Source organism: Lepidochelys olivacea (assembly GCF_965140295.1).
Source record: "Lepidochelys olivacea isolate rLepOli2 genome assembly, chromosome: 18".
Classification (NCBI taxonomy): domain Eukaryota; kingdom Metazoa; phylum Chordata; order Testudines; family Cheloniidae; genus Lepidochelys; species Lepidochelys olivacea.
Window position 1 is genome coordinate 16,343,073 of NC_140428.1, and position 26,277 is coordinate 16,369,349.

The 26,277-nt window shown below is 49.2% G+C and overlaps 2 protein-coding genes across 3 annotated transcripts; both read right to left on the reverse strand.

The window, feature by feature from the left end:
• On the reverse strand, positions 1-9,248 carry LOC311532980 (chymotrypsin-like elastase family member 2A; the record flags this gene model as incomplete). Its single annotated transcript, XM_084652003.1, has 8 exons — positions 1-117; positions 835-987; positions 1,425-1,570; positions 2,319-2,455; positions 5,427-5,555; positions 6,886-6,983; positions 8,824-8,912; positions 9,206-9,248. 8 exons carry the CDS (start codon positions 9,246-9,248, stop codon positions 100-102), a joined length of 813 nt encoding a protein of 270 aa, XP_084508129.1. The 3' UTR covers positions 1-99.
• Positions 9,249-13,716: 4,468 nt separating this feature from the next.
• LOC311533013 (chymotrypsin-C-like) lies at positions 13,717-25,815 on the reverse strand. Of its 2 annotated transcripts, XM_084652044.1 has the most exons (12): positions 25,648-25,815; positions 22,753-22,833; positions 22,361-22,441; positions 20,169-20,202; positions 19,931-20,032; positions 19,409-19,497; positions 19,212-19,309; positions 18,300-18,422; positions 16,923-17,059; positions 15,982-16,127; positions 14,718-14,867; positions 13,717-13,794 (listed from the first exon to the last, which is right to left on the reverse strand). In XM_084652044.1, exons 5-12 carry the CDS (start codon positions 19,968-19,970, stop codon positions 13,777-13,779), a joined length of 801 nt encoding a protein of 266 aa, XP_084508170.1. In that variant the 5' UTR covers positions 19,971-20,032; positions 20,169-20,202; positions 22,361-22,441; positions 22,753-22,833; positions 25,648-25,815; the 3' UTR covers positions 13,717-13,776. The 2 variants fall into 2 exon arrangements, with proteins under 2 accessions (XP_084508170.1, XP_084508169.1); XM_084652043.1 differs by lacking the exons at positions 13,717-13,794; positions 20,169-20,202; positions 22,361-22,441; positions 22,753-22,833; positions 25,648-25,815 and adding an exon at positions 21,075-21,619 and having other exon boundaries at positions 13,835-14,867.
• Positions 25,816-26,277: the final 462 nt, after the last annotated feature.

The following is a 26,277-nucleotide window of genomic DNA, read 5'->3' on the forward strand; positions in this document are numbered from 1 at the left end:
AGCACCTCAGATAGGAATTTCATGATTACAACTTTATTTCAAGTAGCAAAATTGCTTCCCCTCCCCCAGCACAGGGTTAGTTGTCCATGGCTCTTCAGGTTAGTTGTTTGCCATAACCTGCAGAAAGTGTAAAACACAATGTGTGAGGGGGAAATCAGACCAGAAAACAAAGGAAATCTGTGAACAGGGACATCCAGACTCTCCAAATTGTCCCTTTAAATACATAAACCAGTCCTACAACCCTCTCTCTTCCTAAGGATTTAAGACAGGTGATTTGGCTTCTGTGTCATCCTTTACATTAAGGGTTCATTTATAGTTAATAAATATTTGATAAGAACATTATAGCCAGGAGCAGTAAGTGTTACTGATTATCATAATAATAGATGATAGATAATTAAGTTGGTGGACATCAATTAACATTTATTAAAATTCTACAAATATAGCCTTAATATAAAATTGTGCCAGATTTATTCCAAAATGTCTGAACTTTGGTTAGAAATGAAGATCATTTGGATAGTTGCATTCAACCGGAAGACACCTCACCTTCACTGCAGGAACTAATTCTCTAGAAACAAGACAACATTCTCTCTTGTTGTGTTAAGGGATTGTCTACGTGGTGACGTTACAATGGAATAAGTTAGGGGGTGAATTTAAAGTGCACTAGCTATTACGGGGTGTCCACATTGGAAGCTACTGCTGGCCTATGTACCCAAATGGACAAACCCTCGGTCTTGAACTGTTTTGCGGGTATTTTGTTTTGTTTTACCCCGAATGACCATTTAGAAGTTCACAGCAGAGTTTGTTCTTGCTCAGCAGCAGACACTAGACCCTTACCGTAGCAATCCAGTTGTTGAAAGCCGAGACCCGAGTGAAGACGGAGGGTTTGCGGTAATAATTACAGCCTAGTGCGGAGCCAAAGCTGACTATGCCATGAACTTCCCACTTGCCGTCAGCACCTCTGCAGTTCAGTGGGCCACCAGAGTCCCCCTGCAAGGAAGGAGAGGCACAGTCATTGAACTCCAGATTGGAAAAATCCACGTCTTTCTATGGTGCATGAGAAGAGAAGTCATTGACAGGGGTCTCGTATAATTGGAGATGGGACATGGGAGAAAGGCAGGAGTGTGAATGAAATGAATATAGGTTTTGTCTTATGAGATGGCTCCCAGCTGCCATGTTCAGGTCCAACATGCAGGTGGTGTTTGGATTCAGGGGTTTGTGGTGGGTCCCTCTTGTAGGTGGGGGTATAGAAATGTGTTTATTAAATAGTCCTTCAACACGTTAATTGCTATCAACCTCTACGAAGGGGTTTCAACGCCCATCTAGAATGGGTAGGTCCTAGTACCCTGCCTCATCTTCAGAGTCCCTTCCTATAATGGAGAACTCTCTAAAGCCATGCCCATAAATGCCAAGTTCTCCGGACTCACGTTGCAGCTGGAGATCACTCCGTCGCCGCCTGCACAGACCATGGTGTGTTTCACTGTGCTACCCCACCAGCTAGGCAGGGAACAGGTGGCATAATCCACCACAGCCAATGGTCCTTGCTGCAGTTTATCTGGCAAAGCACCGTTTGCTGGAAGGGAACAGAAACAAGGGAGTAGCATTAGCTCCTGGCAGTCAAGAAACAGCAAATGACACATCCAGGTACAAGAGTCAACAGGGATTCCAAGCACAGAGGGGTTGCAGAATCCAGTCCTTAGCACATCCCTCCTTCAGAAAAGTGTCTGAACTAGATGGATAATCCTCGTCCATTTTAACAATGGCTCTCTGCCTATATCACATGGGAAATCAGCTGGTGGCCGAGCACTTTAACATTCACATATCAACACCCTACTGGCGGTAGCGTCAGCGAACAGGCCAAGGAATGAATAGGCCAGGATCCCTGCTCTGTGCTCTCACCTCTCTAGGTGATGCATCCTGGTCAGGATTGAAGCACGAGGCTGTTGCCTGCATTGTACCCGTTCTCTGCACAGGGGCTTCCCTCTTCCAGGCTGGCTGTCCCACTCTAACATTCACTTCTTTAAAGTGGCTTTTCAACTCTTCCATGAGCACTAGCAGCCCCAGCAGCCTTCAAACCACTCTCACTTGGGTTACAATTGCACCTCGAGGCCTCAGCTGGGGTCCTGACAAAAGCTAAACATTCTGCAAGGAAAATGCAGAAACATCTCTAGTGCAGGAGTGGCGCCAGACCCTGGTCAGCTCTCTCTTTGAATTGAGGGCTGAGGGGGACCAGAAAAAAGAACCTTATTCCAGTCAATCCCAAAGGAGATGTTAACACAGACGGACTTAGTGTTACCACTGAGAACTGTATTAACACTTACTGTACAGCCTTCCCCATCCAGTTACGTAGCAGATGACGCCAGAGGCCAGGAGACTGTTTGCCGGAGGGAGGCAGGCCGGCTGGATTTGATTGCTCAGAGCAACGCTCTGGGAGAGTTTGATCAAAGCGATGTCGTTGCTGTGTTCAGAAGCCGGGGTTGAGGAGGGAGCGTGCACAGAGGGAGAGTGGAAGAAAACACAGACCCATGAATACGTAGCATTTATAGAGTGCTCCGCCTATTCGAAAGAGGGGCCCTGCCTTTAGCGGGAGGAGGAGGGAAGGAACGTCCTCAGGGCTTGGCAGAGGGGTCCCACCCCTTGGTGTTGCCCATAACAGACACTAACACACGCCTCGGTGCCCATAGGCCCTAGTGGAGCACCTTGATTTTCCTTCCCCATGGCCCAAAAGCCGTGTGGAAATCCAGGCACCAGCATCTGCAGCTCCTCTGCCCACATAGGGCTCAGTTTGAGAGGCTTGACCTGTCTCTGTCAAGCTTTGGCGTAACCTCAGCCTGTGACTATGAGAGCTTCTGGAGAATACATGGAGAGCCTCCGAGAGCCTCAGGTTTATCAAGGTTCCCTGATTTAAAGCATTCGTTTCTGTTCAGCTCCCTGTGGTGGGTGGGCATCTCCCTAAGGAGGTGCCCATGCTGTTACCGACTCATCCTTCTACTCAGAGACTCCCAGAAACTGGCCTTTCAGCCAGAGGCTTCCTCGTCAGGCTGGGGCAGGTGTTCTGTCGGGGCCGGGGGAGTGAGACCTTTGGGTTCAAGATGCATACCCGCTCCTCCTCCAGTCAGTGCGGCCTGTAGTCCATTTCAAACTCATGCCTTAATGCCCCCCGGCCCTGTTGGGGCACCAGGAGTTGTGTGAGGTAAGTGAGGCCTGTGAGGTCTTTATGTTTCAGTTCATTCCCAAGTCAGCATCCAAACATACAAGGGCTCGTCTGTTGTGCGTGAGCACCAATGATTCCAGGATAGTTATTTGTATTTCTTTTTAACACTAGGGGTTTGCCAAATCCCTTCCCTTCCCATCACCCTCACAGCAGGGCAGTGTGCTGTGCCTTTCCTCTGCAAACGGGGCAGCATCTAAGTAACTTTTCAAGCCTTCCCGAGCCTCAATAAACATCATGATATTGTGCCCTGTAACTGCTAGACTGAGGTGTAATAAACCAGTGGAATCTATAAGTGTCGGCTGCAGTTGGACATAGTCTGGCTCTGTTTAATGGTGTTCAGCCCTACATTTGGTAGATAACATAATGTAGTAAGTTTCTTAACTGCTTGGTATTCAGACCTCTAAGGGAGGCGGCTTGACCCTCGGCAGTTATCGTAAGAGCACAATGCCATTCTATTCATCCCTGGTATGCACACATGTGAATACTGCGTGCAGTTCTGGTCACCCCATCTCAAAACAGATATAGTAGAATTGGAAAAGGCACAGAAGGTCAATAACAATCATTAGGGGTATGGAACAGCTTCTGTATGAGGAGAGATTAAGAAGGCTGGGACCTTTCAGCTTGGAAAAGAAGCGACAAAGAGGGGATATGACTGAGGTCTGTGAAATCATGACTGGTGTGGAGAATGTGTTATTTACTCCTTCATGTAACACAAGAACCAGGGCTCATTAATAGGCAGCAAGTTTAAAACAAACATAAGGAAATACTTCTTCATACAACACAGTCAGGGGATGTTGTGAAGGTCAAAACTATAATGGGGTTCAAAAAACAACTAGATAAGTTCCTGGAGGACAGGTCCGTCGATGGCTATTAACTAAGATGGTCAGGGATGCAGCCCTGTGCTCTGGGTGTCCCTAAGCCTCTGACTGTCACTCGATGATTGCCCTGTTGTGTTCATTCCCCCTGAGGCATCTGGCATTGGCCACTATCAGAAGACAAGATATTAGACTAGATGGACCATTGGTCTGAGGCAGTATGGCCATTCTGACGTCCTAGTTCTTGTACTACTGCCTTGGGGAACTGGGCTTGGCCACATACTTGGGGATGAAACGCGTAGAAAGTTGGAAACGGAGCTGATTCACGGAGCTAATGCACTAGGACTTCAGCAGAACCAAGGAGTCCTTCAGCAACGTGGCCTCAATCCAAGTTACTAATAATACTTTACATACATTAATTGAACCTCTCCACACACCTGTCTGGTGAGAGCTCCCCTCACCCACTGCTAAGATGCAGGAGACACTGTTGGGTCGAGCAAGGCAGCTGTTAAGCAATGCACAGCTGTGCCACGGAGCAGTTTAGAGGCGTTGAATTGAATTCAGTTGCAACAGCTGGAATCTGACTAGGACACTGGGGTTAATTCACTTGGACTCTTACAGAAACTGCTGTGGACTCTTCAATAGCCACAAGTGGTCAGCAGCTCAGGTGAATGTGTCTGAAAGTTTCGGAGATAGTGGAGGCTGAAGGAATCACTTAACTATCACTTAATCACTTAATTGTTAGGGAGGTGGCTCCTGCACTGGCATCTGTCTCTCTGCGGGTCATGGGCATCTGATCGCTGAGCCAGACCTCCATCCTCCATAATGGGACAAGGGTTTGAACTGGGGAAAGGGTTCACCGCTCCCCACATCCAGTCTCCTGGTATTTTGGAATAATCAGTATGAGCCTATGCTGGTGTTCCCCCAAACTTTTTACCTCGCATCCCCCCCCCCTTATGCCAGTCTGCACCCCCCTCCCCCCCAGGCTGGAAACAGGGCCACAGCTCTGGGTGGGGGGGATGCGGATGGGGTAAGGGGGCCAAAGTTGGAGGCCTGAGCGGGGCTGGGGCCGGGAGCGGAGCCTCAGCTGGGGGCCTAGGATGACTGCCGGGGCCCCAGGTGTGGGGCTGGGAGTGGGGCCCTGGGCACGGGGCCAACAGTTGGGGCTGGGGCCAGGAGAGGAGCTGGGTGGCGGTCCCTCCCCACCCCTCATGGGGCGGGGGCTGGCCCAGGCCCCAGCTGCGCCCCCCCCCCCCAGAATGGTCCTTCACCCACAGTTAGGGGACCTCTGGCCTATGCTGTAATAACTGGCTCCAGATTTGGAGCTGCCCACTGTGCAGGGGTGTTTGGTTTGGGGCCCTATCTCTCATACTTTGTACCAACAGCTTCTATCAACTTACCCGTCTGCGACATTGTCTTCGTTCCAGCCTTTATGGACAATGATTTTTTGTGGACTGATGGCAGTCGATCCTTCTTCAGCAACATTTAGGTCAAATTTGCCAAGAAACACTAGATAGGTCCGAGAAGAGCTGGGGAGGAAAAGGAACAGGGAGACGTGCTTAGCTGTGTAACTTCTGGCTTGCTGTGCAGTCACACACCTCTTTGGGAAGGGCGGCCAAATGCAGCCTAGGGGTCTCCAGTGGGAACCCTCGGAGAACTGCAGGGGCCAGCATGCATTGATCTACATTAACAGCCGTTGGTTTAGGACGGAGCATTGCATGCTGGAACCTATAGTCACTGGAGGCTGCATCTCCACATGCTCCTCTGCCTCCTGCCAAGATTCCCGCTAAACGTGGGCCCCAGCTGATCTTCGAGCTTGAGGCTGCCATTTCCTGGCACATCTGAGCAATTCCAAAGGCCTCTCTGGTAGTGTGACAATGTCTATTACGAAAGCATCTCCACTGGTAGAGAGGTGTGTGGAAGAGTATTGTGCACCCTGGCCATCTGACCTCACACACAGCCCGCCCGGGAGGGCTCATATCTGCTCTGACGATGCTTTCCGTGACTGGAGTGGTAGTAACCAGCCGCAGTGCATGTGTGTACGGGAAACAGGCCTGTACTGCGGGGCTGGGTAGGGCAGCTGGCCTTGACCGAGGCATTTAAGGTGATGAAGTCAAAGCTGATCACGCCCCTCATTTTTACAGCATCCCATAATCTGAGAACAAGAAGCTCTCACTGAAATTGATGGCAGGTGACTTTAAATCCAAAGGGACGATTTCCTCATGGAAGTGGGTGCGCTAGTTAACCTATGGAACTCACTGCTACATGTGCTTGTAAAGAGAACACGGCTGATTTTAAAAGGGGCTGGACAATTTAATACCTAATATGTATTGTTATACATGCAAAAATAAAGTCAACAGTGCAGGGCATGGCACAGGCAGGGGACGAGGAAGGAAGTTTTCCCCTTCCAGTGACTCATCAGGTAGGGGCCACTGCCAGAGACACGATCTAGATGTTGTTACCTTTTTGGTGGGGGAGACACTGTTAGGTCGAGCAAGGCAGCTGTTAAGAAACGCACAGCTGTGCCACGGAGCAATTTAGAGGCGTTGAATTGAATTCAGTTGCAACAGCTGGAATCTGACTAGGACACTGGGGTTAATTCACTTGGACTCTTACAGAAACTGCTGTGGACTCTTCAATAGCCACAAGTGGTCAGCAGCTCAGGTGAATGTGTCTGAAAGTTTCGGAGATAGTGGAGGCTGAAGGAATCACTTAACTACTGGGGAGGTGGCTCCTGCACTGGCACCTGTCCCTTTTGTTATTAATATGCATTGGCTTTCTCTTTCTCGCAGAGCATTTACAGCTTTCTGCACGTTGACTTAAAAGAAATGATTGTCCAGGCTTTGGCAGCTAACGTACCTGATGCAGTGAGCAGCTGTCAGGACCCAGTTGGGTGCAATGAGGGTTCCCCCACAGGTGTGATACCAGCCACCATTGGCACTGAATGTCACGGAGACCTAGGAACGATACGGTAAGAATCCTAATCACTGATCGACCTCTCCTTCTGTTGGGAAGGTGAAAAGCTGAGCACCCAAGTGCTCCGTGTCTAGATCACACGCTTGTGAAAAGGCTTTTTTCCAAAGTTTCATTCACTGTTGCTTTCCCAAAGCTATTTACTAAGCACGGGCCAAACAGAGGGTTGTATTTGCTACAGAAGAAATGGATTCGTGAAAGACCTCTTTGTCACTCTATGCAGAAATAGGTCCCTGTAAGTGGTTTGGGGCTTTTGTTTTTTAAATATTTCACTGGGTTTAGTGGGCCTGTGGCCTGATCATGGAAATGGAATCTAGGGAAATAGGGATCTGGGATTGTGATCCCGCATTGTCGGTTCGGTTCTACCTTTGACTCATTGTGTGACCATAGGTAGGTTGCTCAGCTTCTCTGCCACAGTTGCCCAAATATGCCATGGGGATTGTATCAATGGTACAGGGGTGTTATTTATTAACCTTTCGACAGGTGAAGAGCTAAATAAGTGCAATTTTTAAAATGTATTCTAGGAGTTAAATAGTCCCTATTTTGAGACACTGGTTACTTGCCGAGCATGGCTCTGCAGACCTAGCAAAATATAATGACATCGATCTCTTATTCCTCCAGAGCTTTCATCCTGATGGATCCGAGCAGGCTTTGACACTTAGCTGACCTGTCAGCTGCAGACGGGAATCGCTTCGCTCCCCAGTTAGTTCTTGAAAAGAGCACAGTAACGCTGCACAACCATCTGGGATGTTGTGATTAATAGTAGTCATTAATTGGTAACTCGTCTTTAGCACACTCCGTACGAGGAGCTCCAGCATTAGCAAATGAATCCCGACACGCGCCCTTGGGATGAGGATCAGAAATGGAGGTGCCGTGTCCCAAAATAGCATGTCAGGATCATTTCCCAGCATGCTCCTTGTTTGCTATTTATTGACAAGCTTATCAAAGGGCTCATCACATGGCTCTGGGCGCAAAGAGAGCCCGTTCCCACACCCACTGAAGCCAGGGAGAGTTCCTCCTCCTCACTGATTTCAATGGGAGCTGGATTGGGTGCTAAGTGACTTGCTTTAGGGCAGGCAGTGAGTCTGTGGCAGAGCTGGGGATAGAACTCAGTTCTCACACCTCTTCTTGCACCTTAAGCACAAGGCCAGTTGGCCTTGTAGTGTGTCCCATTTAGAATACAGCCAGGATACGCCTACACGGTCTCTCACTTTGTTGCTTCTGTAGGCTCAGCTCACACACCCACCAGGGGTCCTTAAGTTGCATTCCCCATTCTACCCCCTAAGCTCCTTGTGTGCTGCCCTCCCGTCCCCCTCACGTCAGGGACATATGTAAATAATCCCGCTTGTATAATTTCTTAAATTATTTCTTTTCTTTCCATGTGGGAGCAAAGTCCTTCAGGGGATCAAAACCTTCTGCTCCATTGGGATGCTGGGCAGGGCTGAGATCTGGGGCGTGTTGTTACACTGGAAGGGGTCAATGGCTGCCATCAACCACTTCCCTGATCTATGTCTATTATTATAGACCCAGCTGTAACTGCTGGGTCTGCTAACCAGATGCCGGGGGCTCCAGGTATCCTCCACTTTTCTGCCTTCTCGTTTTCCAATTTTCACTAAACTCAGTAGGGCTCTGACCACTGATGCCTAGAACGTTCCCTGGAAGTTTGGAATTGATCGGATACCGTGTTCAAAAGTTATCGCATATCAGACAGGGAAATGCCATCAACGCGCGTGCAGGCTGAGCAAAGCAAGGCCCAGCGTAATGGGAAGGCAACGTGGCTCAAGGTATCCTGGAGTGGGCTAAGGAAACCCGGGAATCACTAACCTGCCAGGGCCAGCTGAATGGTCTTGCATCGTCTCCTCCAACCACTCTGTTCAAGAGAGGTGGGTAGGCGGGATTCCCACAACTGAGGGCTGCAAGAGACACAAGATGGGGTCCGCTTTAGAAATCAGAACCAACCAAGCCACCAACCAAAACCGACCTGATCTTTGTGTAACACATGTTTGAACTTAGGGGACCGATCTGGCGCCCTTTCTATCAGTACAGACGTTTCTAAGCCATAGTCTATTCTGACCCTTACACTGCACCCATTACTCTGATATCTGAGCACCTCCAGTCTCCTGGTCAGTGTCAGGACCACAGGCTCAAGCTCGAAGTCTGCGGTTGGTAAAACAGATGAAAACCTACGTCTAGGCGGGATACATACCCCCAGCGGCCAGCGTCAGGGTGGCAAACAGGATCCGGATCATGGTGCCCTGTAGCTGTGTCAGGAGCAGAGCCTCTTCTGAGCCCCCTTATATGGCTGTGCGGCTTATCTCTTGGAGATACAGCCTGGAGCAGGGGGCGTGTGGCTCAGTCACCAGTGGGAAGTTTTCACACCCATGGGACATTTTCCTGTGTGTGCAAGTGCTAAAAAAAGATGGACCTTGAGATGCTGGCTTCAGCTCTGCCTTGTCTGGGGAGTGCTGCATGAGCTGGATTTTGTTTGTTGCAGCTGTTTGCTCTCCCGCTATCTTGAGTCCTGGTCACAAAAATGTGGATGGAAGAGAAAATTACCTGAATTTGGGTGTGTGTGTGTGTAAATCTCTGCCCCAGTAATTCATGGGGAACTCCTAGTCCACAAAGTCCTCCAGGAGCCTCTGATGTTACAGTGGAAGGATGGGACTTTAGGGTAAAGCCGCCAGGGCCTGGGTTTGAGGGTTAGGTTATGTGGGGGAGGCAAGGGTGAGGAAGGACTTTGGCCGTGTGGCCAAAGGGGCAAAGGCGTGGGAAGGGCCTGCATTGAAGGGACTGGCTTTGGCATATTATTAGACCCTTATCTAAGTTGCCTTTTTTCAGGTGGTGAGATGGGGAGAACATTGGGCACTTGGGAGCAATAATTAGAGCTCCCCAGCCGCAAAAATATGAAGACCCAAAAACAATTCCCCTCCCCCACTGCCACCTTCTCTTTCAGCTCCAAAGTAATTGGGAAGCTAGAAACTGTATGTAAGAACTTTTTCACAGCCCTAGTAAAGCCCGTCCTGCTGGAAACTCACCAGGCTGCTGCGTATGGGTCCCACCAAACTTTTCCTTCCAAAATCCATCTTTGGGTTTTCCAAACATTTCCCAGGTAATGACGGTTTGGGATATTAAATGGGGCTAGTTCTGACAATCACACCTTGGGTTTCCCCATCATTTACTCGCTTCTGTTGCATTGGAGGAGATGGTTCTTGAGAGGTGGTAAAAAGCATTTCCGTCCTTTGGGGGCAGGAAGCCGGGCTCCTCCAGACCTGCCAGTATAGTGCCTATCACACTGTTGGTGCTAGATACATTATGTGGCTTTCTTACTGTTATCTGTATGGAGAAACTGCCCATGAATTGATCGGTTCTTGGGGCATCTCTCTATCTACAGTACTCATTATCCTGTGTCACTGTAGTATCTGAGTGCCTCACACTCTGTAATGTATTATCCTCACGTGAAGTGCCATTGACCCCCAGCTTTAATATGGGGAACCCAGGCACAGAGAAGCTATGTGACATGCCCAAGGATGTCAGTGGCAGAGTGGGGAATAGACACTGGGTCTCCTGATCCCTACACCATGGCTATAATCAGATCAACCCTCCTCTCACGGCAGATGTCAATACATTTAGGTTTCCAGTCCGGCTCAAGTAAAGAAACTTGTAGCATTAGATTGTCTGAGCTACTTGAGTCCTGTCTGTTACCCCTGCATGTGATCTCAACGCCCATTAAACTTAACCACAGCCCCATCTCCACAATACAACCTGAACTCCTGCCCCGAGACCTTTGGATCTGCAGACATTGTTGTTCATTACCTTGCTGTTCTTCCTTGCCTTGATGACGGAACTCTGCAATGCACCCGGGGTGGCTCAGATTTGAGATGAGTTTGGTCTCAGTATCAATCCACAGCAGAGGACTATTTGAACGAAGAGCAAAACCCACTTCAGAGTTTGGAGCCAATAATCCATGTGCTCTGGGAACACCCAGAACACTGGCAGGAGAACACACAGGAACTGGGCTGTTTTCAACCAGTTTGCTCAACTCCCCAGTGTCACAGGTACTTTAATTTAGAAAGGCCAATTGACTTATACAGAGAGCTGGGGACGGTGGTGGGGCGAGGTGCGTGTGAGTGTGAGAGAGAGCGAGAGTGTGAATATTTTACAGTATTGCCCTTCTACAATGTAGGTCGTGTAGTGAACCTAAAAGTCACTAGGAGGCACGGTTTGGCGCACATGGATTGGGTGCTGCCCCTTCATTTCTGGAGCCCTCTGCTCTAGCTCTGTGAAGGCCTTTGATCTGCCTTAGTCTCTCTGCTGTGCATGCGCATTCATCCCCAAAGCATAGACCAGCGAGCCCGCTCTGTGCTCCCCGGGAAGTAGGGAAGTGTTAACCCCATTTTGCCAAGAGGAGAATGGCGAGGTGGCTCATGTGAGATAACAGTGAATGGGTTAGAACTCAGCAATGCCTGGCTTCCAGCCCCTGGCACCCTTACGAGATGCAATACAGAGTTAGAGCCAAATCTTTTCTCTACCCCTCACCCTTAAAAAAAAAATTGTGTAGCAATCTCTGATTGCAGTCAAACAGGTACCATTCCACTGCCCCTGGGAAGGTGGGGCAGGATTCCAGGAGCCCACAGATGGATTCTATAGAGCCATGCTCCCTTCTCCAATGCACGGGTGTTTTTGGAGGAGCAGGTCAGGGGAGGGTTGGATCTGGCATGTCTCGGACTGCATTAATCCCCTAGCCACTCCCCTACGCAACAGGGCTGTGCAACAGGACAATTTTCTGCATCATCCAGGAAAATCCTTAGTGAATTAAGGTTAAGTAGCTCTGGCATCCTTTAAAAATGCAACGTTTATGTGTTAGTGTGGAATTGTACACAACTTCTCTAGCGGCGAGAGGTGACCAGTGTAAACGCTGGGATGTGTTTTGAGCCCCAAAGGACTATTTGAAACAATGTGCCTGGCCAGAATGAACTTTTGGGACAAACAAATTTAAGTGGGCTTCCCAGAAAATCGTCGGGGGGGGGTGAATGCAAATGTACAACCACCCCTCCTTCCCAGTTGTGCAAAACCCCAGCCTTCTGAAGCTATGCCCTGAGGAAAGGACCTTTGTCTGCTGATCACCTGTTACAGGAGGACAAGAGCAAAAACCCAAACCTTATAAAGGAAAAACAAAACCTATGCACGGTTGTTCTTGCTCTGAGCTAAAGCAGTTGTGAACTTGTAGCCCCAGGAGAAAACCGTGCATAGGGTTTGAAGGACTGACTCCTGTCAGCGCCTGTTGCCGTTAGGGGCCTGATCTCCAGTAAGCTTAATAGCAAGCATGTCAGTTCTTTTATCGTTTCTAATGATTTTGCTGTAATGCTTTCACCTTAAGAATAAATGTGCTTGCTTAGAAAGGGCTACACAGTAACTTAACTCTGGGCCATTACCCTGTTTGTAGCCTCTGGAGAGAAAGGAAAGCACAGATGCTGGCTGGGTTAGGCAGTCTGGCTTGCTGGAGAACTCACCATGTAGGCAGGGAACAGTGCAGCCTCGGAATACCCCGGTCAGAAATGGGAAAGATGCAGGTCACCACCCACGAGAGGTGACAGCTGGGGAGTGGGTGCCGTGCTGGACCATGGAGGGGGAAAACAGCTACCGCTGCCCTGAATTGTGGCACGGTGCACAGCAGCCACCATGGAGTGGCTCCACTGTGTTGCTCCTCCTCCCGCCATGCTTGGGGATCTCCTGCAGTGAACATCCCAGTCCCAGTCACACCAGACCAGCGGTGTTAAAGGAGATGCTCACTTGTCATTTTAGCTCTGTGGTCCCTCAGACAGTTCTACCGCATGATCTACCAAAGCATACGGGGGCATCCAAACATCTCTTTCAACGTAAAAATGAAAGGATCAGGCAGAGAGTGGTTCCAGGTAGGACCAACACCTTTCCCCTCCTTTGCTTTGTTGCTTGTGCATAACAAAAATCTTCCTTTGAGTGGTTGTGGGGGAATGTGCTATGCGATTTTGCAAGCACAGGACAGTAAACATATGGGTGAGTGGGCTTCCCTCTGCTGCAGAGGGAAGTGGCTTATACTTCTTCAAATGGAGCCTGAAGTTACTGACCAGTAAGACAGGGGCTACTTTATAGTTACATTCCACAAAGAGCCAAGCCTGGCTGTGTGCAACTGACGCGGGTGCGTGGGCTTGCTGGTTTGGGATGCATCACCGGCGAGATAAAGCCGTTGTATAAGCGAATGTATCAGCATCCAAAATCAAAGCAAGGCAGCTTTCACTTCAGCGTTATGTACAGATGCCAGAATAGCTTTGATCATTTCACTGCTGAGCTGATACCCCTTGTTTTTAGCCCAGCCTGGGCTCGCCAATCCTTGAGGAATTGGCTGTTTGAGGTACAGACCATATCTCTGTTGTGTTTGGACAGCGCCTGGTGGAATAGCACTGGGAACTCTAGGTTGTGCTGTGGTAACAGCAGTAGTAAGGACAACCATCTGCTTTCAACTCTTGTCTATTGATAGTCACACATGATTCCACAGTTTAGTCTCAGGTATTTTCTCCCCTGTATAAGTGTCCCTGGGAAAAGGCAAAAAGCTGGGCCAGATCCTCAGCTGGTGTCAATCAGTGTAACTTAACTGAAGTCACTGGCACTGTGTGTATTTCCTGTAAATAAGTACCCATGTGTCAGACACATTTCAAGCAGCCTCTGGACCAAGGAAAGTTGTGATGAGACAATTTATTAGGGTTTCCTGGGATTTACAATCAATGAAATGAGCTGGACTCTTCAGTTGAGATTTATTTTCTGGTGACAGGGGAAAGAAAAGAAGCAGTGTTAGTCATTTTTAAAAAATAAGTTACAGTTTCACACTAAACCAGACTAAATGGCTCCCGGTAAAGCAAGTTCTTATTTACAAGTCCATTCTGTCTGAAGCATCAATGGCTCTCTCCTACTGGAGAAGTGTAACCTATACTGTGGCAAGCTAAAACAGATGGGCCCGAAGTCCTGGGTATCCAATTAGATTTATACACGTGCAACAAGCTGGTCATAAAACTGGGAGATTTCTTTATAAATTTCAAAAAGTGTCCGAACAGCTGACCACTCTCCTCTAAAGTAACGTGGGCATCTGAGGCAAGCCCACAATCCTTCTGCATGGTGCAGCTGAGTCAAGTCTCTCTGGGTTGCCTCCTCTCCTATTGGCATTTCCAGCATTGTAGACTATTTCTAGGCCAGGAGGCTCAAAGCTAGGGATGAAATAAATGGCTGGACTTTCAAAGTTGCCCCTTACCTAGTAGCTCTCACTGAAATCCCACTGAAGTCAATGGAAGCTCCTTGGTGCTCAGGCTATTTACTTCAACACCTAAGTAATGACTTAGGAGCCTAACTTTAGGCCTCCATTTTTGACACTGGACACAAGAATGCCTCATTTTTGTAGGACAGCAGCAAAACCATTTGCTGTGTAGAGATGGCACCAAAGATGGGCCAAGGCTGTTCAGTTGTGATCCTGCTCCAAACTTCCCCAGAGTTTGAGGGCTTTGGTGCAGGCCTATACATTTGATTTAGTCATTGAGAGCTGACTGAAAAGGAAACAGAGATAGTAGTTCTGGGATGGGTCAACCGGTTTTCTTTTAGGTACTTAAATAAAAGCAACTAGATAATCATTTCACGTAAGTGTGCAGAAATCTAGTTAAGCACTTGGAGCTTTGCTTTAATGGGCCGATACCTACCTCATTTATCCAGTCAATGTAGGCAGACACCCGGGTGAAGACAGTTGGCTTCTTATAAGTGTTGCAGCCCAGCCCAGATCCAAAGCTCACAATGCCATGTACTTCCCAAGCATTAGCGCCATGACAGTTCAGTGGGCCCCCAGAATCTCCCTGACACAACACAAAAGAGGGAAACTTTTATTATAGTAACAGTCCTTCTGGCTCAGCGATAAGGCTTGGCTGATTTTCTTAGTATTAAGACTTTGGGAGGATACAGAGAGAATTTCTGCCTTTTTTTTTTTTGGTGTCTAGTGTCCTGGACTTCTTCAAACTCTTGGGGATAATGCCTTCATTCTGTACTGTGGTCACTGTTCAGAAAGTCCATATGTGACCCGGTGTTGTACATAGGACACTACCATTTTTCTCTATACTCGGAGTAAGAAATAACCGGTAGCTTTGACTTTTTCAAGGCAGCCTTGCGTATCTTCGCTCATGCATTCGAGTAACTTGTTCTATTGGGTGTGTGGCCAAGCTGAATTCCACTGTTCTATCAGAAGTGGGTGAATTGGTGTCTGCATGGAAATAAGAGGCTCGTGTTCAGATATGGGTGAGGCGAGCACCTTCAGACTTCTTCTCCACCCAGGCACTTCACTCTAACCTGCAACAGCTGCTTCAGTTCAGAGGATGGGCCTTGTGCTCAGCTATGAAGTGGATGAATCTTTTACATTTGTGTTCTGCGTTGTCAAAGGCATACATCAATCACCAGTGAAATGCAGCCACTCTGGTGTGGCGAATAGCCAGATTAACTCTTTCTGCTCAGCAGTTAGAAGAGACACTGGGATCTTATGAAAAGCACTGTGGGATCTTTAATTAATTTGCACGGATCAAAAAGGACATTGGGTTGCAAGATTGAGTTCAATCCTCCCCTTACCCCCCCCCAAAAGAAGTAAATAACATGGCTTGAGAGGTAACTTGATCCCTGCTTAGGTTTGAACCTGTAACTCCAGGGAGTCCTATATTCCAAACTTGATACATGGACTGCTCAGCTGTGCCACAAAACTCACTCAGCTTGTTAGCAAATATCAGAGGTGCCTAGTCTCACTTTGATGTCATTATCCAGAGGACTTTCTTGGTTGAATTTTCATAGCTAGGGAGTCCCTAGGAGCCACTGAGATGCTGCTGTGAACCCATCAGCACATGCCCCAGTTCCTGCCAACAGGATTTGCTCACCTTTCTTGAGAGGTGATGAGAAAGGATGCAGCACTACCGTGCTGGGAAGACTTACTTGGCATCCAGAAACGACTCCATCTCCTCCGGCACAGACCATGGTTTTCCTGACCATGAAGCCCCACCAGTCCCACTGACTGCAAGTGGCATGGTCCACCACAGGCAGCAATGCCTGCTGGAGATCATCAGAGATGGGGCCATTGGCTGGTAAATAGAGTGGGTCACAAAAAAAGAAAAAGAACCATCAGGAGCGTTTTACACAGGTGAGAAGCCAAGTCAGGAGCTGTCTTCCTCACAAGGGAGGTTATTCAGAAAATGGAAACATCAGATTGACTGGCTATTGGTGATCACTCAAGATACCAGTATATGAAGGGTGCAAACAGCAAAGGAAGGAGAAGAATCACTGAGGGTGCGTAAAAGCATTATGGGAAGAAACTGAGTAAAGGTAAATTTAAGATGTTAATCAGAGAAGACTAGACTGGGAAAAGGACTAGAACAAAGAGTAGGAATCAATGCTGCATTGTCAAGCAGGTAAACTAGTAACTCTCCTAACTCTCTTCCACCTCTAACCTCTATGATTTATTAGCTCTTTTGGGAGTCTGAGATCTGATCTGGCTCCAAGGGAAATCCAAGCTCAGACATCCTTTGGTTTCTGGTTCAGGAGCTCAGTCAGCCTGAAGGCACTGTGTCCTATTTCCTCCAGCATAATAGTTTCCAATCTTTTTGGCCACCTGCACCAGTTCCCCATGCTTTGGCCTCCACTGAACCAGCCCATGCTCACTCTAGCCTTTCACAGTGCATGGGCTGTTCCAGATCTTAGCTTTGTGAGAGGGCCATGGCATGTCAGAGCGGGGCCAGTGACATGGGAAGCTTGCAAAGGAGGCTCATTGTTAAAACAGGTAGCCTGGAGTAATACTCAGCAACGACTGGAGTCTATCGGTACTGGGCCACGTCCTAGAAGCGGGACACCACGGCTGTAGGAGAAGGTGCTCTACTCACTCCAAAGGCGTCCCCATCCGGTGATGTAGCAGGGGAAGTCTTGTGTCAGGATTGCACCGTTTGCAGGCAGGCAGGCTGGCTGGATCGTCTTGCTCAGTTGTACGGGCTCCGCTAGCTTGATCAGGGCAATATCGTTGCTGAAACCCAAATCAGATCGGGAGGGGAAGTTTAAACTCAGCTGGGAAACACTGGACTCCTGAGGACTGAGAGACCCTTTGAGACCCTCTTACCCACCTTTTCTTTTCTAGCTGAGTAAGATGTTCAAGTTCTTGTTCTTTCCACACTCAAGAGTGAGTGGGCTCACTAACAACCTTCCTTTCCCTCGTTCGCTCATTTCTAACTGCCGGATGTCTATGTCAATGTCTATGCTCAGTCCTGACTTGGTGTGGAAGACAGACCCACAGAGCAAACAGCAACTCTCTCAAGCAGAGAGGACACAAGTCCAGTTCAGTAGCTCTATGCAGGGCCAGATTTCAGTGGGAGTTTTGCCTGTGGGAAGGAAGCTGCAGGGTTGGTATCTTTAAGCAGTATTAGAGTAGGATCCAAATTTCAAAACATGGTGTTAAAAAAGAATCCCACCGTAAATAAAGATGCAATATTAATATACTGGATAAAGAGCAAAAGTGTCAAAACGGCTTAAGTCCCATTTTCAAAAATGACCTGGGTACTTAAAACCTGTGTCCCTTTGACTTTCAGTGAGACCTAGGTGCCTAAGTCACTTGGGCCTTTTTGAGAATTTTACCAACCACTTTTTCGCACACATTAAATACATGCCTTAGTTTGCAAACACTTTAAACTTGAGTTATGAGAATAAACGAAGTCTAATATCTGAGCCAGTCAAAAAAAAAAAAACATGGACAGCCAATGTAGCCATAAAACAACTGCTGAGGTGTTTGTGCCTTACCCCGGCCTGTCTTCTTAATTTGATTGAATTGATTTAATCTGAACCGTGACATTCCATTTCAAAAGCAACCCTTCACTAGAACCACCTCACCAAAGCACATCCCACACGGCAGCCAGTCAGAAAGCAAACAGAACCAAAAATCTCCCCTGCCCACTCCTTAGCTTCCCAAAGGAAACACGTCACGTGACTCCAGATCAAAGCAGGGAAGGCTGGCAGTGAGTTTGGGGCGGTGGTGGGAGAATGAGGGTTGGTGACATGCCCCAATAATTCTCTTTACACAAGAGTGGCCTGCCTGAATAGCAACTTTCCTTATTGCAGCTGTCAGAGGCATGTTTTAATCAAAGTGGCTTAGGGGGCAATCAGTGAAATAGAGCCAGAACTGGCTGATTTGAGCTCAGCTTTCACAGCACAAATGCTGAAAGAGAAACTGCAGAGCCCCCACCGCCAGCACCCAGGGGCCTTAGAGGATTTACATGGTCAGGAAGGAGTTCCATTTCTCATGGACAATGATCTTCTCCACAGCAGCGGCCACAGAGCCAGGTTCCTCGACCTCCAGGTTTTGTTTCCCCAGTAGAACTCGGTATGTTCTGCTGTTGCTATAGGAACAAACGGCAGGAGAAAACACTGTTAAACTTACGTCTCCAAATTCACAGCTTATCTGCTTAGGCCTTGCATTAGTTTCCTAGCTGTGACGAGGCCATCAATGAAAGCTAAGGAAGTAACTCTGTTAGCGGACAGCTATTAGCCTCATTGTGGATCAGGCAGCAGGTGAAGGCAAAGACCCACGCACCCCTAGCATGAGTTGCGTATTCTCACTCTTGGTCCCCTCCTCAGCTGCGTTTCTGCACTAAACACTTGGACTTCCTGGACAAGGGCTTTGGGCCTGTTCCCTTGGCAAAAAACTTCCGCTCCTAGTTTGTGCGCATGGCTTATCTGCCCTCGTTCACCCACCATGGCTATTTGTTTATCTCAGTGGTTCTCAGCCATGGTACATATATCCCTGGGGGGTACGCAGAGGTCTTCCAGAGGGTACAGCAACTCATCTAGCTATTTGCCTAGTTTTGCAACAGGCTACATAAAAAGCACCAGCAAAGTCAGTACAAAGTAAAATTTCGTACAATGACTGGTTTATACGGCTCTGTATACTATACACTTAACTGTGAGTACAATATTTATATTCCAAGTGATTTATTTTTATAATTCTATGGTGAAAATGAGACAGTAAGAAATTTTTCAGTAATCATGTGCTGTAACACTTTTGTGTTTTCGTGTCTGATTTTGAAAGCAGGTTGTTTTTAAGTGAGGTGAATCTTGGGGTACACAAGACCAATCAGACTCCTGCAAGGGGTACAGTCGTCTGGAAAGCTTGAAAGCCACTGGTTTACCTGATGCAGTGGGCCGCAGTGAGGACCCAGTTGGTAGCAATAAGGGTCCCGCCACATGTGTGAGCCCAGACGCCACTTTTGTCGTACTGGAGGGAAATCTGGAATTCACCGAAAGCATGAGGACGTTAGCCTGGATTTCACCCAGTGGTTAAAAAAATAAAGCCCAATCTTGGGCAATAATAACGCTGCTTCTTTACCTGCCAGGGCCAGCTGTGGGGATTGGCATCTTCACCTCCGACCACACGGGCGACAAAAGGTGGGTAGGCAGGGACGCCACAGCTGTAGGCTGGGAAATGCAACAGAGAAGAGAGATGAGCATTTACAAATTACCACAACCTCATACTAATGGCCTGACCCTATGCTCCTGTCTGCTAACCAGCTCAAGGAGTCCCAAGTTCATTTGGGGATGGGGAATGTGCTTGTGAGCTTTATTTCCACCTGAACTCCCCTGCCCCCTGTCCGCCCATGCGATTGGATTGAATGCAAGTTTGTCATCAAGCTGAGCTGGGCATCTGCAGAAGAGATGCTCACTAAAGGATGAGGCGCAACATACCAAGGAAACTTAGGAGGGAAGAGGAGAAGCCCTGTGTATGGTAAACCTGCATTCAATATGCTATGGGCACTGACAGTAAATTGCACCAAGGAAATTCCCATTTCGGGCCTCCCCTCTCCCTTCCCATCCAAGGAGACTGGAGTTGCCAGACATATAAAAAACTTACCATAGTCCAGGAGCAAAGCGAGGAACACAAACCCGAACATGGTGACTGTCTAGGTTCAGCGAAGGGGACTGCTGACTACTTAAAGGGTAAGACCAGTTTGACCTGAAGCCAAGAATGGAGATTAGCTGCAGCATAGAACCAATACGCGGTGAGATAAATATTTGTTCCTAACCTTGGGAAGTTATCGTTCAGCAGACATGATGCACTGGGCAGTTTGGAAGAAAAGGCAATGTCTTACCTTTAAAATGTGCGACCTAGCAGGATTTCTCTCTCTGTAGAAAGAAAAGGAGGACTTGTGGCACCTTAGAGACTAACAAATTTATTTGAGCATAAGCTTTCGTGAGTGACAGCTCGCTTCATTGGATGCACGTAGCAAAGGCTCACTCACCGTGTCATGCCGGGCAAGCCACAGTTGCTTTTAGGCATACCCAGGATATCAGGCACCACGAACCAGGTAATGCTTTCATTCTACACAGAGATCCTGGGGTCAGTAAAGAAAAGGCAAAACTTTGCTCTCCGGCCTCCATACACTGGGTTTGTACCGTGTTTAATCTGCTAATGGGCAGTCGTTTTTGACTCGCTTACCTGATCTTCTCTGTGCATCAGTTTTTCCATCTTAATTAATGCTCCCTGAAGGCCTCACATGGACGAGGCTATAGCACAGGCAAAGTACCGGTGTTATAGTCAAGTATTTTCTCATTTCGGAAACTTTTTCTTCTCAAGTGGGAGGCTTGGCTTGGTCTGGGTTACTGGGCCACCCATTGCTACTGTATAACAGTGGGGCCACTGTAAGATGCGTATGCATCTCCAGCACCTAGTTTTGACACCGAAAAGGGGTCAAGCCGGTATCTGCCAAGGTATTTAGGTACCTAATGCTCATGGGAATTTGGTGCCTCAAGCCTTTTGAGGATCTGAGCCTCACTACTTAAACATTCCACAGATAACCTTAGCAATAGCTTCAGTCCAGCCGAGCACTCGCACGCTGTAGCAATTTTCCGGACAAGAAGCCCCCTGACTTCAATGGGACGATGGTGGAGTAAGATTGCAGACAATGCTAATAAGGGAGGCAGAACCTGGCCTATCGCTAGAGAAGCTGTATCATTTTGCCTCGCCTTGCGACAGATTAGCGAGGATATTCTCTTACTAGTTACAAGAGCAGGGTTCCTAGGCCTCTGAAGGGCTTCTGTAACATTTAAGCACTTCCATATTTTCAAGGCGTGTTCTGAGAACGGCTCGCGCAAGTGAATCTGTGGGACAATTGTTTTTGGTAACAGGATTAAGGAAAAACCATCTGGTTACTTCCAAAAGTAAAGCTGATGTTCCGGCTTCTGCAGAAAGCATTTTAGGTGCTGCTGGCATTCACGAAATCCCCGTCCAGCTGCTGCCTGACCTGTAGGAGCCTCAAAGATATTTAGATGGTTTCAATGGGAGTTAGGTGCCAAACTAGATTTGGATCTAGGCACCTAAGTTCCACTGTGACAGTCCCTAAAGCCCCTGACTGGCTAGTGCAGGGGTGAGCAACCTACGACCCGTGGGCCGGATCCAGCCCCTCAGGGCTTTGGATCCAGCCCGCAGGATTGCCCCCACTGCTCTCAGAAGCGGCTGGCACCACGTCCCGGGGGCCCCCCCACAGCTCCCATTGGTCGGGAATGGAGAACCGCGGCCAATGGGAGCTTTGGGGGAGTTACCTGGAGGCTTGGCAAGGGCAGCGTGCGGAGTCCTGTGCCCCCCCTACCCCCAGGGACCACGCCGGGACGTGGTTCCTGCCACTTCCCAGAGCGGCGCGGGGCCAGGGCAGGCAGGCAGGGACCCTCCCCTGGCCCCAGTGCATGCCGCTGCCACCCCGGAGCCCGAACCCCTCCTCCCAACTCCCTGCCCTAAGCCCCCTGCCCTCCCATGCATCCCAACCCCTTGCCACACACCTCCTGCATCCCAACCCCTTACCCTGAGCCCCGTCACACCCCACACCCCTCCTGCACCCCAACCCCTTGCCCTGAGCCCCCTCCCACAGTCCGCACCCCTGCCCTGAGCCCCCTCCTGCACTCTGCACCCCAACCCACTTCCCTGAGCCCCCTCATACACCCCGCACCTCTCCTCTGCCCCAATCCCTTGCCCTGAGCCCCTTCCTGTACACCACACCCCCTCCTACACCCTGTACTCCTTCCTGCACCCCAACTCCCTGCCCCGGCCCTGCATACCATTTCCCCTCCCAGATGTGGCCCTCGGGCCAAAAAGTTTGCCCACCCCGGGCTAGTGGCTAGTTTAGGCAGCTCACCGCTGAGCTTGCTGGCTTTTGTGACTCGGTGCCTAACGTGCCCCACACATTGTGTGTGTGGGGAGCTTGGACACCTAACGCGGAGCTGTGAATTCCCCTGGGCAGCCCAGCACCTAAAAGATGGGTGCTGCCCCACTCCGCCTTGCAGCACTTACGTTCCTCCTTGAGCATCCGGCCCTTAGACTCAGCCTGGAGTCTGGGCAACCGGAACGGAGTTGCAGAAGGCAGGGGTAGCCCTATATGAAAAAGGAAGCCAAGCTTTAGAAGGGTCAGTGTGTCAACCATGGGAATGGAGAGCCCAGACTCTGTGAGATGGACACTGGGCCTATCGAGAGGGAATTTGAGGAGCAAATAGCCAAAGGCAGAAACAAATCACAAGAGGTAACGTAAGGGCTTGTCTAATTCACAGGGAATTGGGGAATTGACAGGGCCGTGAGTGAAGAATAGCCAGGGTGGGAATTCAAAGTGCAATAGCTGTTCTGCACTAACTCCCTGTGTGGACACTTACTCCGCAGTGGATTGACCTAACCCACACAAAGGCACTCACCTGGCAATAAGAGTGTTCACACGAGGCGCTTTGCTGTTCCGGGCTTTCCCCCCAATGGAGATAACACTAGTATGTCAGAGACTGTAGATCAGAAACAAGAAGACTGTGAGAGAATCGGTGGATTTGCTGGAATACTAAAGAACTGGGAGTGCAACTACAGAGACAAATGTTTTCTTTGATGTTCATCACAGAGGATGTTGAGGAGATAGTGAGCCTAGACCCACCTTCTCAAGTAATAAAGGTGAAACGGTGAAAGATGTGGAGCCATCAGAAGAGGAGGCGCTGGAAGAAATTAGGACATATCAGCTGGGTAGATCTCACGCCATTGTGGGGCCCTGAGGCATTGGTGCACCTCAGGCCTCCCTGTTCTCTGCCTGCCGCACACAGTAGGTTAGTCTCTTGAAGGCTGTGTAATTTGGTCTTATTCTGGTTGTTGGGTTCAGTGGGTGGGTGCTGGGTGGAACCTGTGATGTTCAGGTCAGATTAGAAGATCTAGGAAGACACTGCAAAGGGACTGGCTGACCCTTGCAGAGAGCTCAGCTGTGAGAGGCTCCAGTTCTTTTACACGTTGGCGTGAATTCAGCCAAGCTCCCACAAAGTGGCCTTTGCTTCTGGCGGGAAGACCCCTAAGAGCGAGGTGCTAACAGGTGTTTCACAGAAAGACAAATAGGCAAATACTCAAGGACCCATTTTTCAGCTGTCATGAAACCTGTGTAACCAGCTGCTCAGCTCCCCCCAGAGCCCTCGCTGGTGGCAAAGCGTCAGCTTGGGTGCCCTAGATGCAGTGAATTTTACTGCCAAACCTCCTAGTCAGACATAGAACCATGGGCCTCCAGCAGGGTGCGAGGCAAAGTGCTGTGTTCTCACACCCTGGGAGGACACAAACCCGAGAGCGCCTTGCAGCCCGCGGACTGACTGACGCATTAAAACGCAATGGCGCTTCCTTTCCTGTAGAGTTCCCGATAGAGTCCCATGCAAACTGTCCCCGGCACGCTTTGTAGATGCCAACGCAACAGTTGATGCCGGGTGTGAAATGGTTTTGGCACCCCTTACCGGGTGGCTGTGCCCGAACGCCAACAGAAGCTATAGCTGCAGGTCAGCCTGTGTTAGGTGAGCATAATGGTCCCGTGGGACCTTAAAAATCTATTAATTTAGTTCTTACAGCTTTTGCATAGCGACTTATAATCAGAACCTGAGCAACGGGGTGGCACGGGGGGAGGATGTCTTTGCAGCCTGCCTGTGTGCTCTCCTCCCCTCTATACACTATTGTCAGTTTTGTGGCTGCAAAACCTGCAGCCCCACTGAACACCCTTGGCTTTCAAAAGCAGCCTGGAGAGACCTCTAGCCATGGACATCTGGCACTGGAGCCAGGGTGGGAGGCTGGTACAGATCATCCCTCACCCCTGCTGGCTTAGATGAGCTGCTTAATATGGGGCTTGCTGGCTGCTTCTAAAACTTCATGGTATCATCAGGGCTGGATTAACCTTTTCTGGGCCCTGGAGCCTGGACTGTGGCCATGGCTCCCCCACTTCACCCCGAGGCCCTGCCCCCACTTGGCCTCTTCCTCCAGAGGCCCGGCCCACCACTCACACAGGGGTAGGGGGCAGAAAGGAGCAAGCAGCAGGTGGGGGCGGAGAGGAACGAGCCAGAGGCGGGTCGTCCGGGGCAGGAGAGGCCAAGTGGGGGAGTGGCCTCAGGGCGGATCGCAGGTGGAGTGGCCATAGTCTGGGCACCAGGGCCTCTACTGGCATCATTGTAAACCCGGTACTGGGTATCCTACAGATTGCACCAGCCTGGGCTGCACTGTATCAGGGTGTGGAGGGTGGGGAGAAAATGGGAGGACTGGGTATTAAAACTAACTGTCACCAGCACTAGTAAACCTAGCATGGTCATAGCCAGCATCACCTCCTATTGCTCTCTACTGAATTGTCCCATCTTGGATCCACCCTGCAGAGCACTTCATATCTCCACCTGCTCCTGCCTCTCCTTGGATCTAGTTTCCCACTGCTGTGGCCTCCCAACTCCCTTTTCCCCACGGTTCCTATGCTGGCTCAACCTCTCTCCCGAGTCTCCCTCGCACCCTTCTGTTTCCCTGTGTTGTTTGTGTTTCCCCTTCTGCTTTAGCCCATCTTTCTTCTCCATCTCTTTTTCTAAGGGAGGCAGGTGCCCAACCCACATTGATTTTCCGCTGGTGCCGAGTGACTAATTTCCATTAGGCCTCTCTGAAAATCTTATCCGCAAGAGCAAACGGGGAGGTTTGGCTTGGCAGCCGCGGGGGATTCTTGTGGGCAATTTGCTCATTTCATTACGTTTTAGAAAACATTTCTTAACACGGACATTTGCCCCATTCCCGCCTTCCCATTCCCCAGGGTCGTGAGCAGGAGAATAAATATAGATGCTGTGATTTAACTATCCAGGACAAATCCACAGCCCACATGGAGATTTTGCTTATCAGGGGGCTGCTGGTATGAAAGTAGGGTTTGGGCTCATGAAAATTTCATCTGGGGCTCCCCAGGGCAACAGCCTCCATGCTGCATCAATGAGTCACGAGCAGGAGGATTAGGGAAGAAGTTTTAGGAATCCATTTACTTAGGAACCCAGATCCAGAATCTAAAATGATCCAGTGAAAAAGCTCTTCTTTGGCAAGAATTCCACTGGGTCAATTTCTAAGGTCAAGCACAGACGCAGACAAGTGAGAGGGAAATGTTCTACTATATCAGCGAGTCCATCACCTAGGGGGCTGCACAGGGTAGTCACCTACCTTGTTCTCTAGCTCAGTGCATCTCGGCCTTTCCTGCACCAGGACCCCAATCCCTTTTAGGGAGCACTAGGGGATCCCTGGCTTTGTCCAGTCCATTTTTAAGTGGCCCCAGTAATGAAGTTTCCATTACTTACCTTGAAGCTGTTACATGATCTAAGATCCACTGGCAGGACAACTGTCCTTATCTTCAGCCTGAGTGTGTATTTTCTGAATTTCTTCCCAGGTCTCCTAGTTATTGTTTCCTGTACCACATGCTGGGTAGCAACATGTGGACTCCATGCTTGTAAAATTAAAACTGCTGACAGAGGTGCTGCAGCCAGCATTCCAGCCTTGTGCACACAGACTAGCTTCCTGGTCCCTCCTCCAAACTTCTCCTGCAACTTGTGCTCCTCCCTCAGAGTTCCATACAGGTTGCTACAGCTCCCCAGAAGGTTAGGCTGCTAATCTATGGGCAAGATGATGTCATAAAAATCAAATCCCACTCTCAAACACACATACAAACTCCCATTGGTTTCAGTGTCTATCTAAGAGCAGAAACTAATCCTAAAACTTCTCTCCATTTTCTAGTCTAGGCTATGGGTCTCAATCTGTGGTTCCCAAACTGGTCTGCAGAGAGCAGCTGGTGATGTGGGAGAAGAGGCATCCATGGGTTTGAGATGTGGGTGTCACTATGAAAAAGCTTATGAGTCACTGGTTTAAGCAGAACCAGGAAAAACCAGTGAACAAAATTGCCTGTTGCAATTCTACACGCTAGGTGGCAGTGT